At 34.7% G+C, this 17,014-nt stretch overlaps 1 protein-coding gene across 4 annotated transcripts in view; it reads left to right on the top strand.

Annotated features, from left to right (window-relative positions):
• CNTN5 (contactin 5) overlaps positions 1-17,014 on the top strand; it is a 698,727-nt gene that overhangs the window by 293,616 nt on the left and 388,097 nt on the right. For all 4 annotated transcript variants that reach the window (XM_038176391.2, XM_072032765.1, XM_072032763.1 and 1 more), the window contains one exon: positions 8,833-8,962. In XM_038176391.2, coding sequence (XP_038032319.2) covers positions 8,905-8,962 — 58 coding nt within the window. In that variant the 5' untranslated portion in view covers positions 8,833-8,904. The remainder of the gene's footprint in view (positions 1-8,832; positions 8,963-17,014) is intronic.

The raw sequence follows: 17,014 nt of genomic DNA, 5'->3' as shown, positions 1-17,014 counted from the left end.
CCTTGTAGAGACCTGAGTGGTGACGTTGTTTTGTGTTATTAAAATGCAGAATATCATTAATCTGGCAGTCATACTAAGTAGAAGGCTTAAGCTGTACTTATTTATAAAGGTTGATATAATACCAGATGCAAGTGGCAGTCAAGGATATTTATTTAACTGCAGTCCTCTTCACTCTTGGCACTAGTTGGCTGCTGCAGAACGGAGGCCAAGATAAGCTACTCCTCTTATGCATTAGAGGTAGATCTGCCGAGTACAGCTGAGAAACAGAACAACAGCAGTCATGCTGGTCCTGTCTTTGTCACTAATCCTCCCTCTTGGCAGAGAAAAGACAACTTCCCAATGTGATTATTCTGGCACATGTTATGATCTCCCAATGGAATTGAAAAGTAAACAAGTAGGTCTGAAAAGACTAGCATAAAATTATTTTTGTTGTTGTTGTTGTTCGTTTGTTTGTTTGTTTGTTTTCCCCTGAAATTTTAGGTAGTAAAGAAATCGAGTCCATCACAAATAATGCAGGGTGAGGTCAGGTCATGGACACAATTTTATATTTGTTCATCCTCAAACTCCTATGTGGGATTTAATAAAATTGTTTAAATATATTTCTTGAATAATTAAAGCAAAATACTGAAGAATATCCATCATAAAGAAAGGCTAATTCATTGCAAGACCTCGGGGATAGTAATGAAATGACCAGTTAAGTTTCTTAGGTTTTGTGGAAACTTTCATCCTGGCTTGAACAAACAAGAGAAGACTGACATCAATCAGTTTTAGCTGTCTGAAAGTTAACAATAATTTTAAGTAGCTGACTACACTTCTGCTTCAATCAGGTTAAAATCACAGCTAGCACAAAATGAAGTTGTTCATTGCACTCCACAATAGCTTCTGAAAATGGTTTGAATGCATTTTCCTTTAGCTTACCCATTTCCCTTTACTGACTAAGAGGAGAGCTTGTATAACTAAATTCTTCAGTGTCGAATTACTTATAGTTTTCATCTTTACTCTTAACGTTCCTAGTACCTAGATGTTATTAATACTGGTGCAGCTAAAAACAAATATTAATGAGAGTGTCATAAATTCTCATGGGACTTTAAGAAACAACCATTAATAAAATTTCTACAGATAACCAGAGAACTTAACAGTGATAGATGTGTACTAATCTCTGTTACTCCTTCTACAGCTTCTGATAAACTAAAAAATCACTCTGATTAAGTCAATTTGTGTTGCAGTGCTCATTTGCATATCCAAGCAAAAGCAGCAGCAAGGATTTTTGTATTGCTCTATCTGCAGCTGCTGCTTGTTCTTTAACATGTGAGCTTAAATTTAGAAAATGTCATTCTGTTTGAGAAATGGGTTGAAAAATCCCAAATAATTAATTCCACTGCAGTTCTTCTCAGAAGGCCACATCTAAGAGGTATTTATTCACTCTAGAAAACGTACATGACATACTGTGAGCAGCACAGTCCTGCAAGGTTGTACCCATCCACTACATAAAGGTTTATCCTGATCCACTCCATTTTCCTGAGCTGTACCCAAATCTAGATTCAGATCAATATTCAAGTCAATACAATCAAATAGCAGTGCCTCACTAGTGTTAGCTTAGAGAAGCTGTAAAGTATTTCTGCAATTGTCATTTCCCCCTGAGCACACTGATGACATTTTATGTCTAATTTACAATAAGAATCCCAAAGAAGATCTAGCTCCTCTGACAGCTAACATTGAATGATCCCTGAAATCATTCAACATTAAACAAGCTTTCCTGGTCAATGTTTTTGTTCATCTCCACCATGCTTATTAATGATTTATTTCATAAAAAAGTAATAATAGACAAAGTAAAAATGCAGTCATTTGGCAGAAATGTTAACATTTCCTTTTGTCAAGAGCTTGATACATATGTGTTGTAGAGGGAGACACTGTATTTCATATTCAAAAAACTAATTTTAAAATATGTACTTGCAAATATATTCAAATACTAGAAAGTAATCAAAGTTTAATATGATATTAATTTCTTATTTTGTGGGTACTGTGCAGAGTTTTTAAAACAGATTTCCTTCATCTGAATAATTCACAACTTCTTGGACTAAGAGACATTTTGAGATTTTTATTCAGCACTTGCAATCAAATATTGTTTTGTTTTTCAGCACAGTAGTCCAGATGTTCATTGACTACTATAGAAGTTGTGATAGATCCACTTTTCAAAAATAACCAATTTTCTTCTTTTGCACAGTAGCATTCTATGTTTATTCGTAGAAATTGATTGGTTTCTTTGAAAGCTATATTAACATCATAAGTAAAAAAAAAAAAAAAAAAAAAAAAAAAAAAAAACCACCACCACCACCACCAACAAAAAAAACTATAAAATATTAATTTAGATAGTGAAAGTCCTAGTTGCTTGCCAGGAGGAACCTGACAAGAAAAAGTTCTGCTGCAGAATAAACTTTTAATGTTGTTAGCAGTAAATTAAGTGTTCATAAAAGAATGCAGAAATTGTTTTACAAAACTATGAAAACTTGTGCTTTATTAAATTTCCTTTACAGTAGGTTAAACTATTATTAAAACTTGAAAATAAATGATCTTCCCTAGTGGTTATAATCAATCCTGAAAGATGTCTTGCTGTTTACATTGGCTTAACATCATTCCACTTCCATTTGTCCTATACAAAAATCCACTGATATTTCATTTTAAATGTGTTTATGGTATGACTTCTTATCAAACATTAACTTAATATAATTTTATTACATCTAAAGAATTTTATAAACAGCATTGTCAAAAAGTCTCTGGACTGAACAAATTATTTTTTTATTGAAAGCAAGTGGGAACATGAACTCAATAGAGGTTATTTGTATTGTGTGTAACCAATATCTGTCATAATCATGGTCTAGTAGTTGACTTTATATATAAATATACCATCAGGGAATTCTTAGCAGGCATTTTTTTTTTTTTTGTAAAAAAATCCAACAAAATTATCTCCACTGTTGATGATGAACTTTGTAACATCTGAGCCTTTGCTTTTCTAAAGCCTTAAATTCTCCATGGACTGTGTGTTACATGCATGAGAGCAAGGAAGACTGACTGACCTGCTGACTGTGCCAATTCAATTCAATTCACGTCTTCCAAGTCCTTATTGAAGTAAAGGTTGTTCAGGGAGGGACAGAGGCTTCAGTGTTGATTACAAGGCTTTATTTCAGTGATTTGATAGGTGGATCTTCAGTTAGATCTCAGACCTTTTCCAGGAGTATAGCAAGCCTTTTATAGAAAGCCCAGTGATACTTAACATTTATTGCAAGTTTTGCCACCTTGAGGAATCATATTAGCAGTCTAGTTGGATTTTAGGGAATCCTCCAAATGTGTAGAAAAATATTGCCTAAAATTACAACCAAAATCATCCAAGAATATCTGTTCTTTCCAGGATATGTTATTTTCCAGTTCAAACGTGGGTGGCAATAGCTTAATTTCTTATTCTGTTCAGTTTCTTCTCTTCTAAGTTCATGTAAAACATAAGAATTGCTTATCACTGGACATTTCTTAATTACCTGTGAATATGTTGAATATGTTTTTTTTCTTTTTTTAATAAAGAAAAGGGAAAGTTAAATAATTTGAAGTGTCAGTGATGAGTTTTCCTCTACAGGAACAATACAGTTTCCTTTTGTACAGGAACAATAATTATTACATAGCAAATGTTCCTCCCCTCCCCTCCCCTCCCCTCCCCTCCCCTCCCCTCCCCTCCCCTCCCCTCCCCTCCCCTCCCCTCCCCTCCCCTCCCCTCCCCTTCCCCTTCCCCCTCCCCTCCTCTCCCCTCCCTTTCCCCTTCCACTTCCCCTTCCCCTTCCCATTCCCCTTCCCCTTCCCATTCCCCTTTCCCTTCCCCTTCCCCCTCCCCTTCCCCTTCCCCTTCCCCTTCCCCTTCCCCTTCCCCTTCCCCTTCCCCTTCCCCTTCCCCTTCCCCTTCCCCTTCCCCTTCCCCTTCCCCTTCCCCTTCCCCTTCCCCTTCCCCTTCCCCTTCCCCTTCCCCTTCCCCTTCCCCTTCCCCTTCCCCTTCCCCTTCCCCTTCCCCTTCCCCTTCCCCTTTCCATCTTTTCCTCTCAGCAGTGTAGTCACTGTAGAGAAAGACTGGCTTTGCGAGAGGGTGTGGATTCAAGTAATTATCTCATTCATGTCGGTACAGATAAACTGCTAAATATGCATATGATTGAAAACGGAAAATAAGATTGTGATAATGGAAGAAAGTTCTTTAATATCAATATCACAGTATCTATGCTAAAAGCTTCACTTCTTAACTATTTTAATTAAAAAAGGCAGAAATCATCATAGTTCCATACACATTAACTGCCAGAAAAAAAAAAATATTAATGATAGTAGGTGCTATTAGTAGCAAAAGACTGTGATTTTACTAAATCTAGTTGAGGCTTCTTCTACAGTAGTGTTGACACCATTGCATAAGTACTCATGTTTATTTTGGACTCAGAACCATGAAACAATATCCACTCTTTCACTACTAGCCAAAACAATTCATTAAAATATACTGAATGTTCTAATAAATTGTCTGCATTCAGCACACAGAATAAAGACAAATTGCAAAGTAATTTGACTGAAATTCAGGGGAAAATAAAGAACTATGCATAGTATCGTGGAAATTAAAAATCACATCTGCTAATTCTTTGTGCATAACAAGAACTTAAATTTGTTAGACAAATTACTTGCTGCACATTATATGCATCAACCTTATTTTAGATTTCTGATTTTTACAACTTACCACCAGGGAAAATTTGTATATCTGCATATTTCATGAAGAAATCAGCACATGAAGAAAGTTCAATAAATGCTACACATTCCATCCTTATTTAAAAAAAAAAAAAAAAAAAAAAAAAAAAAAAAAAGAGCTTGCTCAAATCATGCTATGTTACAAAAGAAAACCATAGAAAGTAATAGGTTCTGGACAATTTCATTTTCTTTCATAGCACTTAATTTCTAATGAACCCAACAAACTGTTCCAAACAGTTGGATTTTTGTGAGTTCTACATTTATATATGGAAAAAAAAAAAAAAAAAAAAAAAAAAAGTACTGTTCAGCTGAAATGTTTTAAAGGCCTTTTTAGTGACATCTTTAGTTGTATTATTTTCCAGTACTAAGTGATGATATATTTTGCTCTGTCTTGTTAGGGTTAAAAAGCAAATGCTTGTTGTAAAAGATTTCTCACCTTGGGCTTGGGATACCCAGGACCGGGAAATAAATAAATAAATAAATAGATAAATCCACAAAATTGAGACTTCAAAACTTTTTGTCTATATGTCCTCAAGTGACCTAACAAACAAGCTAGTTTAAAAACAAAACAAAACAACAACAACAAAACCACTTCCTTCCAAGACGTAAGGAAATATTAATTAACTACTTATAAAGGAATGACACTTTTTTTTTTTTCTTAATTTTTACTTTTTTTTTAGAAATCAGATACTCTTCATAACATGTTTAGTGCAGCTTTGGTCTTTTTGTTTGGTCCTTTGAGTAAAAGAATTCTTCAATCACCCAGAACTATCTAGAAGCCAGAGCCTAGTCATCCAAAAATCAGATGACAGCCATTGATAGTAGAGAAGCCTGGACTATAACCCTTCCTAAATTCTCCATTAGAGATTAGAATATATGCTAGCATTTCTTATATATAGTATTTTCATGCACCTTAACATATTATTTCACAGAATCATAGACTTATTACGGTTGGAAAAGACCTCCAAGAATCTGCTGCAGTCATCCCCCTACCACCAATGTCACCCACTAAACCATTTCCCTGAGCACCATGTCCAACCTTTCCTTAAACACTCCCAGGGATGGTGACTCCACCACTTCCCTGGACAACCTGTTCCAATGCCTGCTACTCCTTCTGAGAAGAAATGTCTCCCAGTCTCCAACCTAAACTTCCCCTGGCACAATGTGAGACCCTCTAGTCCTATCACTGGTTATCTGTGAGACAAGGCTGACCCCGAGGTCCTCACCATTTCCTTTCAGATAGTTGTAAAGAGCAATAAGGTCTCCCCTGAGCCTCTTCTTCTCCAGACTAAACACCCTAGTTCCCTCAGCCACTCCTCATACGACTTGGGTTCCAGGCCCTTCACCAGCTTCGTAGCCCTTCTCTGGACATGCTCCAGAGTGCTGGACCCATAGGCAGTATCAAAGTCTTTGTCAGACTCTGAGTGTTCCTCAGAGTCTGAGTCTCAGAGTGTTCCTCAACTCTTTGATTTACAATATCCCTACCATATTGCTCTGCACTCCTTTCATCTGTACAGCCAGTTAAATGTTTATCAGGTATCCCTGAAGGACCAAGATTATAAAAGATAAAGATATAATATTTTCTTTATAATAATAAGCAAGATTTCTAGGTAGGTAGATTTTAAAAAAAGCTACAGAATGACATATTTTCCATTTTCTTGTTTTGGTGACACTTCTACTGAGATAAACCAACGTATTTATACAACAAATATCCTAATAGGGTTGTCAGTGTCCAACATTCATGACTTAGTTCACAGCATCCCCTTGTCATTAGACTCTGCTTCAACATATTAATATCGCTGTGGAAGAGGACTGAAGTTTGTTTTACGTGTACATTGATTGGGTCAGGTTATATAGGTCACAGTTAAGAGATGTCACATAAAAGTTGTTATAGCTGTTTTCCTTGGCTCCTTATCTGGTGCAAATTGTAATAACTCTGTTGTGTTTAATTTTTATTCCCCTGGAACTTCAAACCATTGTTTCAAGAATGCAATGAGAAATTTATATAAATTCATCTTTCATTATGATGTTCCCATTGCTCAGCTCTAACTATTCCTTATGCTGTTTCTGCTCTGTCAATTACAACCTTTAATATAATTTTTTAAAAGTCTGGTCAAATAGGCACAGTAATACCTTATGATAATAACAATTTCACTCTTTAATGCTGGAAACTTTGTTTTATTTTTCTCTGTTTATGCAACAGAGAAATCACCAAGTCAACTTGGTAATTTCTGTGTTGCACCACTATAAAAACAGCTGAAGTAAAAATAAGTAAACATAAGTCAAGACAAGTAAAAGAGAAAGAAGACTGATAAAGATGAGGGTGCATGGAGGGGTAGTTGAGCTCTACCCTCTTTAACAGATATGACCATAAGGGGAAATTTAAATATTAATGAAAATACTTATTTCCCAAAGGCCTAGCCAGCAAAGAATGCTGAAAGAGATAATTTACTAAGCAAAGGAACAGAGTGACTGAAAAATAGATTATCACTGAAGTGTAAAACAAAGGCAGCTGACATTAATAATTAATTGAGGAGGTTTCCTGTGGAGGTTTAGATGAGCTACAGGCACTATGAGTCACTTGGCTAGCCGACTGTTATGATCCCTTTCAGAGAAACTCTTATTAATGTGTACACCCTGTTTGCCTGGTCTGAGTTACCTGGAAGGAAGTAAAATCCTAATTGGGAATTTTTATCTGTATTGAAAGCTGTACCTGCTGTGCTGTATAAATGAAAGCTGACAAGTTACATGTTTAGATTGTTGCAGGAATAACTACTGGCACCTAAATAGAAGATGTCATCTTGTTCTCACACTGTGTTTCTCTACACATGTATGCATACATGCTTGTCCTTATATACAGAGGAAGGACTGCCAAAGTATGTTACAACTGGAGATGCTCGGAGAGCAGCTGAATTGATATGATACAGCAAGAACCACCTCTTAAACTATGAAATTATTATTTATTTTTTTTTCCCCCACAACAAATGTGTTGAGATTTGCCTCTGCTTATTTACTGTGAATATACTGTGAACACACGGTATAGGTCCCCAAAAACAGGAGCTGTGGCATGTAACTAAACTTATTGTAATCTGAAGGCATCTTATTGTCCTCAAAATTGGTCTAATAGGGGAAAAAAAGCCACACTTTTCTTTGTTACCTAGTGCATTGTTCTGCTCTTGAGGATTGCTCTTACAGTTGCGGATCACAAGCAAAAGGGGCTGAAGGTTCCTTGAGCTCCAAGAAGAGGATCTCAAAGATTTCCTAAATACATACAACTAAGTGTAGGAAATGAACTTATGTTTGCAACAATGTTTTTCAAATCAAAGACCAATAATACACTTATGTCCATACAAGACCATCTGAAAATCCAATTTTGGATGGAGTTTCTGTTACGGTTATTGAAATTATCAAAGTGATAACTAAGAACACAATGATCAAACATGCAATGTACAAAGGTGTATGTGCTAAGTATGGGACAGATAGGAAAAAAAAAAAGTGAGGAGTGGTGGAGAGAGATAAGTATGAATAGTCTCTTTTGTATAAAAGGTGTTTGTTTCAAATATAATGGTAGATTCTTTGTATATTGAATAAACAGGAAGAAACTGGAACCTATTTCAACACAATTTGCAAGTGGTAAAAATACATGAATTTTCTTAAAGAAAATTATTTTTTTAGTGCTGAGCTTTCTAAAATGCTGTATACCAAATATCAGCATATTGCTTTCAGGAAAAGAAGGACACATGCCAAGCTATATACTTCAAATATGTTTGGTGTGAAAGATATGTGTTCTAAGCTTGGTGTTTTGGAAATTAAAATCTGCAATATACAGCTTTGGAATGATAACCATGCACAATATCCAAAGCACTACCACAGAAATTTCAGCTATTAATACAGGTAACTACTGGAACAATATCCCTCTGAGTATCTGTCAGATTACCTGCCCTTTTACGTAGAGAGTTCTTCTGAATTAGACTTTTAATTGCATTAAGACCAGTTTTGTCTTTTGAATTGCTTACCATATTATTGCAAGACATTTTTAATTTTCTTGACAAAGATTTGCCTTTGTCTCACTAGGCTAAGCTTTAATGAAGAAGCATCAACAAAGCTAACTGTTGCACAAAGAGGGACCGAAGACCTTTGTGACCAATGATGTGGTTGTCATGGAAACTGTTTCTGTTTCTGTCACTCACCGGGAGCCTTTCAGGTAAATCAAGACAAAACCAAGAAAAATCTGCTTATTATTTGAAGATTTTTAACTGCAAACAGACATAGGAATATGTAAAAGCATGCCAGAGATGATAACGTCATTACTAAAACTACATGCCTAAGTGGTGTAATTGTAAAAAAATATATTAACGGATTTAAAAATGCTGTCCATCTGCCTTTAATTCATAGGTAAACCTGAATAACATTAAAATAGACAAAAGCTAAGTATCTTACTTGAAAAAGAAATGCTAACTTTATTATTAAAAAAAAAAAAAAAAGAAGAAGAAAAAGAAAGAAAAAATGATTAATTAGGACAGTGTTTTCCTAAAGACTAACAGGTGTAGAAAGCTTCACATTGGGATCTGTGAATTCTTAACCATGTTCAAATTTTAGAAACTAATTATTAGGTTGTTTTGTTAATACTGTGAATGTTTTATTGATCATTCTGATTTTTGTCTGTCTAATAAGTATATTTCTTCTTCTCACGGCATTAACTTGGTTGGCTTTATCTTTGATAGTAATAAAACGAGTTAATCAATATTCATTTAGACTTCTCGTATGGGAATTTTTGCAATTTGATAACATATAGTCTCCAATTGATTTTTTTTTTTTTTTTTTTTTTTTACCATATGATTTTCATAATGCTGGCCCTTCTTCTCCCTGTCAGTTAAGTTATTCTTTTCTCAAATTCTCCCTAAATTTATCATTTTGTGTCATCACAGGATCAAATCTTGTTTGACAATATTCAGTGAAATTATATATTTGAGGTTGTTATAATACTGTGATATTGGAGACACAAATTTACAGAACTGCCTATGGATATTCCTTGAATGTATGTCCGTTGGAAGCATATATGAAATGGTCAAATCTAATCTGGTTTTCCTAATGTAGCTTCATTATACTGTGTTATCTAAACCATTTTTCATTATCACTCTCGAACACGGAGTGTTCTCTTTTGTCCTGCATTATCAGGCATGTTTGTCAATATTTGTATGTTGATGGTTCTATAAGAAGAGTGTTAAAACCAAGCATATTAAAATGTAATTTTATTTTTCTTAAGTTGAAGATTGTATTTTTATTGATACAATTTCCAAAAATTTTTATGCAAAATTCAAAAACATTTCAGAAATTAAAGTCTAGAATTTCTGCTTATGAGTTATGTCTTTAACTTTGAAAACTGAGTGAAGTCAATGTCTGGCAGCAGGTATTAGAGTGATATTAGTGTACCTGAGTATGCATTCTGTTTCTCAGAAATCTTCTTGTACTCAAATGCAGTAGAGTAGTAAAGTAGTAGAGTTTGCTCCAAACAGAATTATCTAAATCTATACTATAGCATTTTGCAAAATGTATATGACACATTTCGTATGATGGCACTTTCACATACTAAAATTGCAAATGCATGAAGAAGTTTCAGTTGTTTATGTCAACCACTGCTTAGGTAGATATATTAAACCAACATTTTGCACAGGTTTTATAGCATTAGCAGTGACCTTTTCTAATACAGCATTAAAATATGTAACTACTTTGGAACTTAAAGTCAGTATTTACAGATGTATTTTATTCAAATAACATTAATGTCCTGAAATGTCTTTCTAGTCATTCAGCACAATGTTTAAAATTAAATGACTATTACTCTTATCTGTTTATTTGCTACTTATACCTGACAGTTATAGATTGTATTCTTCTTTATACATTTCATTTTGTCTTGTGATTCTGTAAGATTCCTAAAGGTTTATTCCATATTAATGGAGTAAATTTAGACTCCTGTAAGAAATCATTTTAAACTACAGTACCTATTTTTACGTGTTGAGGTTCCTAAAATGTATGTTGTAGCACATATATTTCTCTCATACACAACAATATTTTTAAATAATTTTAGTTGTAATAATCACTTATTAGAACATTTAATGCTATAGAGCTGAAAGAAAAATAAATTGGATTCAAAGGTATTTTAATTAACTTGTCAATGTACCTGGTAATTTACTTTTTCTGTACTTTTCACGTTTTATTACATAATTCTGCATTTATAGCTGCTTTTGTATTGCAGCACTCACTAAAATATGCTTACAACAGTAAATAGTTCTTACCGTTGATGCAGCCTAGTAAGTTAGATGCCTGAATGCACTGTTCTTAAAGAGCAATAGATATTGATGCTGCTTCAGTAAGATAAAATTCATCCAATTCCTGTTGTTTTGGGCTATGTTAAAATTCAGTACTTATCCATTAAATCATCAGATCATGCGATCATTCTTATCAGCAGACTGTTTGGAAGAGAGTACTACATTGTTGTATTGATTTTGCAGTGTTGAGGGAAATCATCCAAGAAAAGGAAGATGACCTCTGTGGTTTGTGTTGACTCTATTTTTATATTATTTTTATTTTAATGCTGACCCAGGTATTTTGGGCTTTGCTTATGCATAAATATTTGCAAGTGTGCTTAAGCTGTGTCAAAATGAATTGTGGGTGAAGAAAAAGTATATTTTCTGACTACCAGACTGAGGACAAAATTATGTCTCATTCAAATTTGATTGTTTTAGTGTAAATAACAGTAAAGCTCATGGTTATACACTTACATTCTGAGAATTTTTACATTTATGAAGTGTCAATAATTAACACATGCAAAGAAACTCTCAAAATTGATAATATGTGGCTTCTTTTCTTATGGCAGATAATTCATTTCAAGCCAAATTGGAGCTGAAGAGGAATTAAGATGTTATTTTAGGCCTAGGGCCTGCTTTATTCCTGAACAGACAGCTGGGGTAAAATATGCTTTTCTTTTTTCCTCCTTATGAGGTTTTCCTGTAGGGAAAGACCTCCAGCTGTAACAGAATAGGTTACCAAAGATAGACTGTTAATCTGAAATTCAGAGGGGCCTTATGTAACTGATTCACTTAGAGTAATACTTGAAGTGAGTTCAGAGGTGGCCATCTTAAATTTAAAAACAAGATAGACAATTTAACTTGTTGGTAGTAGTCAGCTTTCTTGAGTTATTGTCGAGTTACTGAATTATCTATATATAATTATACATTTTATGTATATGTTCAGGACAGTTAAACTGGAATAACAACAGCTGACAGGTGTCTATTGACTTTTCAGTAGTACAGAATACCACAGTGTGGCATTGACAGCTTTTCCTTCTGGATGATGTGTTTGCCTGTGTGTTCCTGTTGTGTAGTCATGACATTATGATTCAGACTGCACTGTCCTACGTGCAACAGGACTATGGTTATGTTCTCAGGGTTTTACTGGCCTCATTCCTTTGGATCATTTTGCAATCTGCTTTTATGTGTATAGTAAATGTTATTAAATTTATTTTATTTTATTTTATTTTATTTTATTTTATTTTATTTTATTTTATTTTATTTTATTTATTTATTTTGGCTAGAGATGTCAAGGTTTTCTTGTACTTATTTCTCAGAGAACCTGGAATTGAATATTGCTGAAAGACATTGCTTTAAAGCAGCCCACCCTGAATTTGCAATGAGAAAAATGGGTATGTTTCTCTGTGTTTCAGGAAGAAGATAAATGTTTTTTATAACAGAATAAGATCACTTCAGATTATCAGCTAACAGTTAATAGAAAAAGTAAGACATTGGCTTTTATTTGCAGATGTAAGACACTTGACAAAAGCCAGCTTGAGAGTAGGGCTCCCTGACATTCTTTTTAATAACTATTGCTGCCTGTGACAAGACACTTCAAATTTTAAATACATGTTAAAGAGTACATAATAGATTGAGTGGCATTTGTAGAGTTCTGATTCTGTTTTAATCTGACATATATTCCTTATGCCTTTTTATTCCCTTGCTCATTTATCTACTTCTAATGTGTTATCACCTGCTGCATGTTAATCAGGTCAAATAGATACTCATTTTCTCTGTAAGACTTTATAATTCATGACATCAATGAAATTATAGGTATAATGAAAGTAGAAAGGACTAGGAAGATAGAAGCAGTATCTCTGAGACTCAGTGGTCATTGCTCATAGAGCCAAGTGGGTTAACTCTTGTCTTTAAACCTCATCTTTATGTACTATTCATTTCTCTCCACATAAAACATTCTTACTACCAGGCAAAAACTCCCTGACTAGTAATTTTTTCTTTCTATCTCTCAGTATGGTGCTCAAAATTAAAAACAGCACGACTTTTTCTGAACAGTTGCTTGCTAGAATACAACATGAATGGACACTTACCAAAATGCTCTTAAGTAAGACAGCATATGTGGAACAAACACAAGTGTCCTGTCTATTTCTGACCTACAGCTGGCAGTAAGTTGAGGTGCTTCCAGTCTTTTATTATGACCATTTCTCGCCATCTGGCTACTTGGAGGCTTTCAGGAATTGTCTCTGTCATCTGCACTTATCAGCATCCAAAATACATCTCAAACCTGCTCAATATGTGACCTTCAGAATTCCAACAGCCACTGACAGGATTAAAATTCATAGCCTAAGGTTCATGAACTCATTAAGCAAACCATATAAAGTATGCATACTACTAATGAGTGCCAGGGCTATTTCTCATTTTTATTCCTCCCCCTATTTGACAACATCCTTCTTTCCTCAAAACAGACAGTATACAAAAGGTTGCTTTTCTGCCAAATGAATGACAAACACATGAATGACTAGTGTTTATTATTGATAAGCCTATGCAATTACCGGTCTTCTTTCTCCCTCTCCCTTCCCCAGCCCCAAACTGATGACAGTATAGCAAATAGCATGCAGCTGTGTCACCTTTGACAGCTGAGCACAAAAGCCTGGAGACAGAGCTTTAGATAAGTATGAGAGCTTGGGGATGTTCAATTTCTTGGAGTTCCAGGTAAAATGGAAAAGTCAAAATACACTTCACCCTTCTACTGCCCACCCAGAAATACCATCCTCACAGACAGTACGAAGCAAGAGAAGAAACGACTTCTTGCAATGCTGAAATATAATGCAGACTGCTACTGTCTCATTTCTGGATTCAACGTTTGATTGAATTGGGGTGGGAAGCACTAACCTTCTGAATGTAACACTCTGTATAATTCTTAATTAAAAAGAAGAATTAAAAGGTTAAAAAAAAAAATTACTCCTGTCAGAATCCAGTGTGCTTAATGTTAAGCAATCAGGAGCATTAAAAGCTGAAAAAGTTGTGGTTGTGAAAAGAAACTCTTTGAGTATGCCCATAAGGAAGTGCTTTTATGAGCAACCCTTCAGCTTGTTTGAATAGATTTGGGAGGGAGTTCAGGTGTTGTAGTCATTGTTGTTTATTTGTTTTTGTTTTGTTTTCAATTAAAAAAAATATAAACTATTTCAGTTTTTATACCTACTTGGGTCTATGCAATGATATTCAACCATATACTAATGCGGTGATATCATAGAATATCCTGAGTTGGAAGGGACCCACAAAGATCATTGGGTCCAACTCCTGGCTCCACACAGAACCACCCAAAAATCTGACCATGTGTCTGAGAGCGTTGTCCAAACTCTTCTTGAACTCCAGGAGGCTTGCTGTTATGATTACTTTCCTGGGAAAAAGGAAGTGCCAACCACCTTCTCAGTGAAGGACCTTTTAACATTCAACCTGAACTTCCCGTCTCAACTCCATGCCATTCCCTCAGGTCCTGTCAGTGATCACCAGAGAGAAGAGATCAGTGCCTGCCCCACCACTCCCCTCATGAGGAAGCTGCGGGCTGCCACGAGGTTTCCTCTTAGTCTGCTCTTCTCTTGGCTGAACAAACCAAGGGATCTCAGCTACTCTTCATATGTTTGCCTTCTAGGTCTTTCACCATCTTTGTAGCCCTCCTTTGGACACTTTTTTTTTTTTTTTTTTTTTGTCCTTTTTATATTGTAGTGCTCAAAAGAATGTTCAAGGTTGCCCCTTCCCAGGTACAGAATCCAACATTTGCTCTTGTTAAACTTAATGCAGTTAGTTAGTGTCCAGCCCTCTAATTTGTAAAAATCTCACTGCAAGGCCTCTCTGCCCTTGACAGAGTCAACTGTTCCTCCCATTTAGTGTCATCTGTAAACTTACTTAGTATAGGACCTTCTGAAGAGACTATTACCATCCATCATAACACACCAGTCACAATATGTGAAATATAGTGCTTCAACTTGCACGGTACTAAATACTAGGGAACAATAGATGCTTTACTTTTAGCATGGAAGTAATTGATGTGCTAGGTCTATCCGGAACTGAGTCCATGGTAAATGTGAAAAATATTTTGAATCAGAAAAAAAAAAAAAAAAAAAAAAAAAAAAAAAACATGTATACAAGAAATAATTGATTAATATTTCATCACATAAGGGTAGCAATACATCCACTAATATCACCATTACACTAGAATTTAATCACCTACCTAACTATACTTTCTCAACTTATTACAGTTAAGTTAGTTAAAAAGCTTCAACCTCCTAGCAAGCTCTTATCAATCATAGAGACAACTGTGGAACAGGTACTTAGATTAGCACCAATTTGGAACTGGGATGACAAATCTTTCTCCAGAAGAATTTTTTTGGTATCTACTGAAAAAAAAAAAAAAAAAAAAAAAGATTATAATGATGCTATTGTTACTATCAACCTGGAGAAACCATAATCTCCACATTCTCCACATCTATCCTTATTTTTGCATTTCCTCTTATGTGGTGGATATGTCTTAGTGTGACAAGCTGTTTAATGTATCTTGTTTAGTCTGTTTAGACTGACACTTTCACAGTATTTTCTGTTGCATTACATGTGATATTAAATCATACGTTTTTTACTGATAGGAATATACAAAAACATAATGAAGCAATGTTGTTGTGTTGTTGTGTTAAAAATAATAGTTTTGCCTTGCATTCTCACAATTTACACAGAAATATCTATTGATTTCAAGATTACATCATACGATAAAGACTCTTTTCCTCTTATTTATATCATTTTGGAATGATATTGGAGATGACAAAGTATTTGAATTCAATCCTGATGTGAAATCCTGGAGTGAAAAATGTCAGTCAGTATTACCTATTTACAGTGGTTTCAATTAATGTGTTTGTTCATCCCTCTCCATCTTTGTGGTTAAAATATTAAAGACTAAATCTCTTCTGACTTCAAAAGCCCGTCATTTGAAGCTAAAGATACTTAACATCTTTAGCATTGATATAAGCTAACGTGTATATTAGAGTAAAATCAAGAAAGAGACATTCAGTTATTTAGTTTTTCTTGTTGTTTTACTTCTTTTGCCTGAATTTTCTTTACTGAAGAAGTAAAAATAAAAAAATCAGGCAAAAAAAGTTTATTTCTTTCTTCAAAGAAAAAAAAAAAAAAAAAAAGCAGCTTGTTTATTTTTATGGGCTAAGATGTTAAGATAATGGCCTAATAGGAAAATAATGTTATTAAAGCTATTAGAGCATCTTTTAAAATAGTGCTAGTGGGGTGAATTCTGTTGTCAAGAAGTTGTCATGAAGAGCTCATGATCCGATGTCATGCAGAACCTCATGTTACACAAAACATCAACCATACAGGCCCTCATTCATCTAATCTAATGTATATGTTTAAACTGAAATACCTAAAAGTATAATGTCTCTTCTCCCCTGTATAGTCAATGGACAGAGATAGCCACTAGGGCAGCTAAACACATCTGTATCTGAATTGCTATGATATTAAATTTTCATAACAATGGAAGACATAAAAAAATAAAAAATAAATAAATCTAAGGTAGTGCGTTTCCACACTGTACCTTCAAAACTTTTATAATAACAATGAAAGCTTTGACTGAGGAGGAATGAACAGTTTTGTGTGCTGGGTCATTCAGAAGTGTCCAGACAGTGAGTCCTCTCCTCATCCTGGCTGTGAGATGGCTCAGCGTAGTCAGGCAAGTGTTATGGAAAATGCCCTGGCCATGGGGTGCCAGAAAAATATCACCAACCCTCAGGCAGCTTCCAGACTCTGAGAAATCTTTAGAAAAAACAGTGGGTGGCAAATTGTATTATTTCCTCCTGAGCACAATCCGTAACTTTTTCCTTACACCCAGCACCTCCAATTACCATATGAGGAAAGGTCATTAAAAAAGGCTCACACAGTTAAATTTAACAGAACAA

This window comes from Anas platyrhynchos, chromosome 1, assembly GCF_047663525.1.
Source record: "Anas platyrhynchos isolate ZD024472 breed Pekin duck chromosome 1, IASCAAS_PekinDuck_T2T, whole genome shotgun sequence".
Lineage (NCBI taxonomy): Eukaryota > Metazoa > Chordata > Aves > Anseriformes > Anatidae > Anas > Anas platyrhynchos.
The sequence above is the reverse complement of the archived record's forward strand: the minus strand, read 5'-3'. Positions and strand labels throughout refer to the sequence as shown.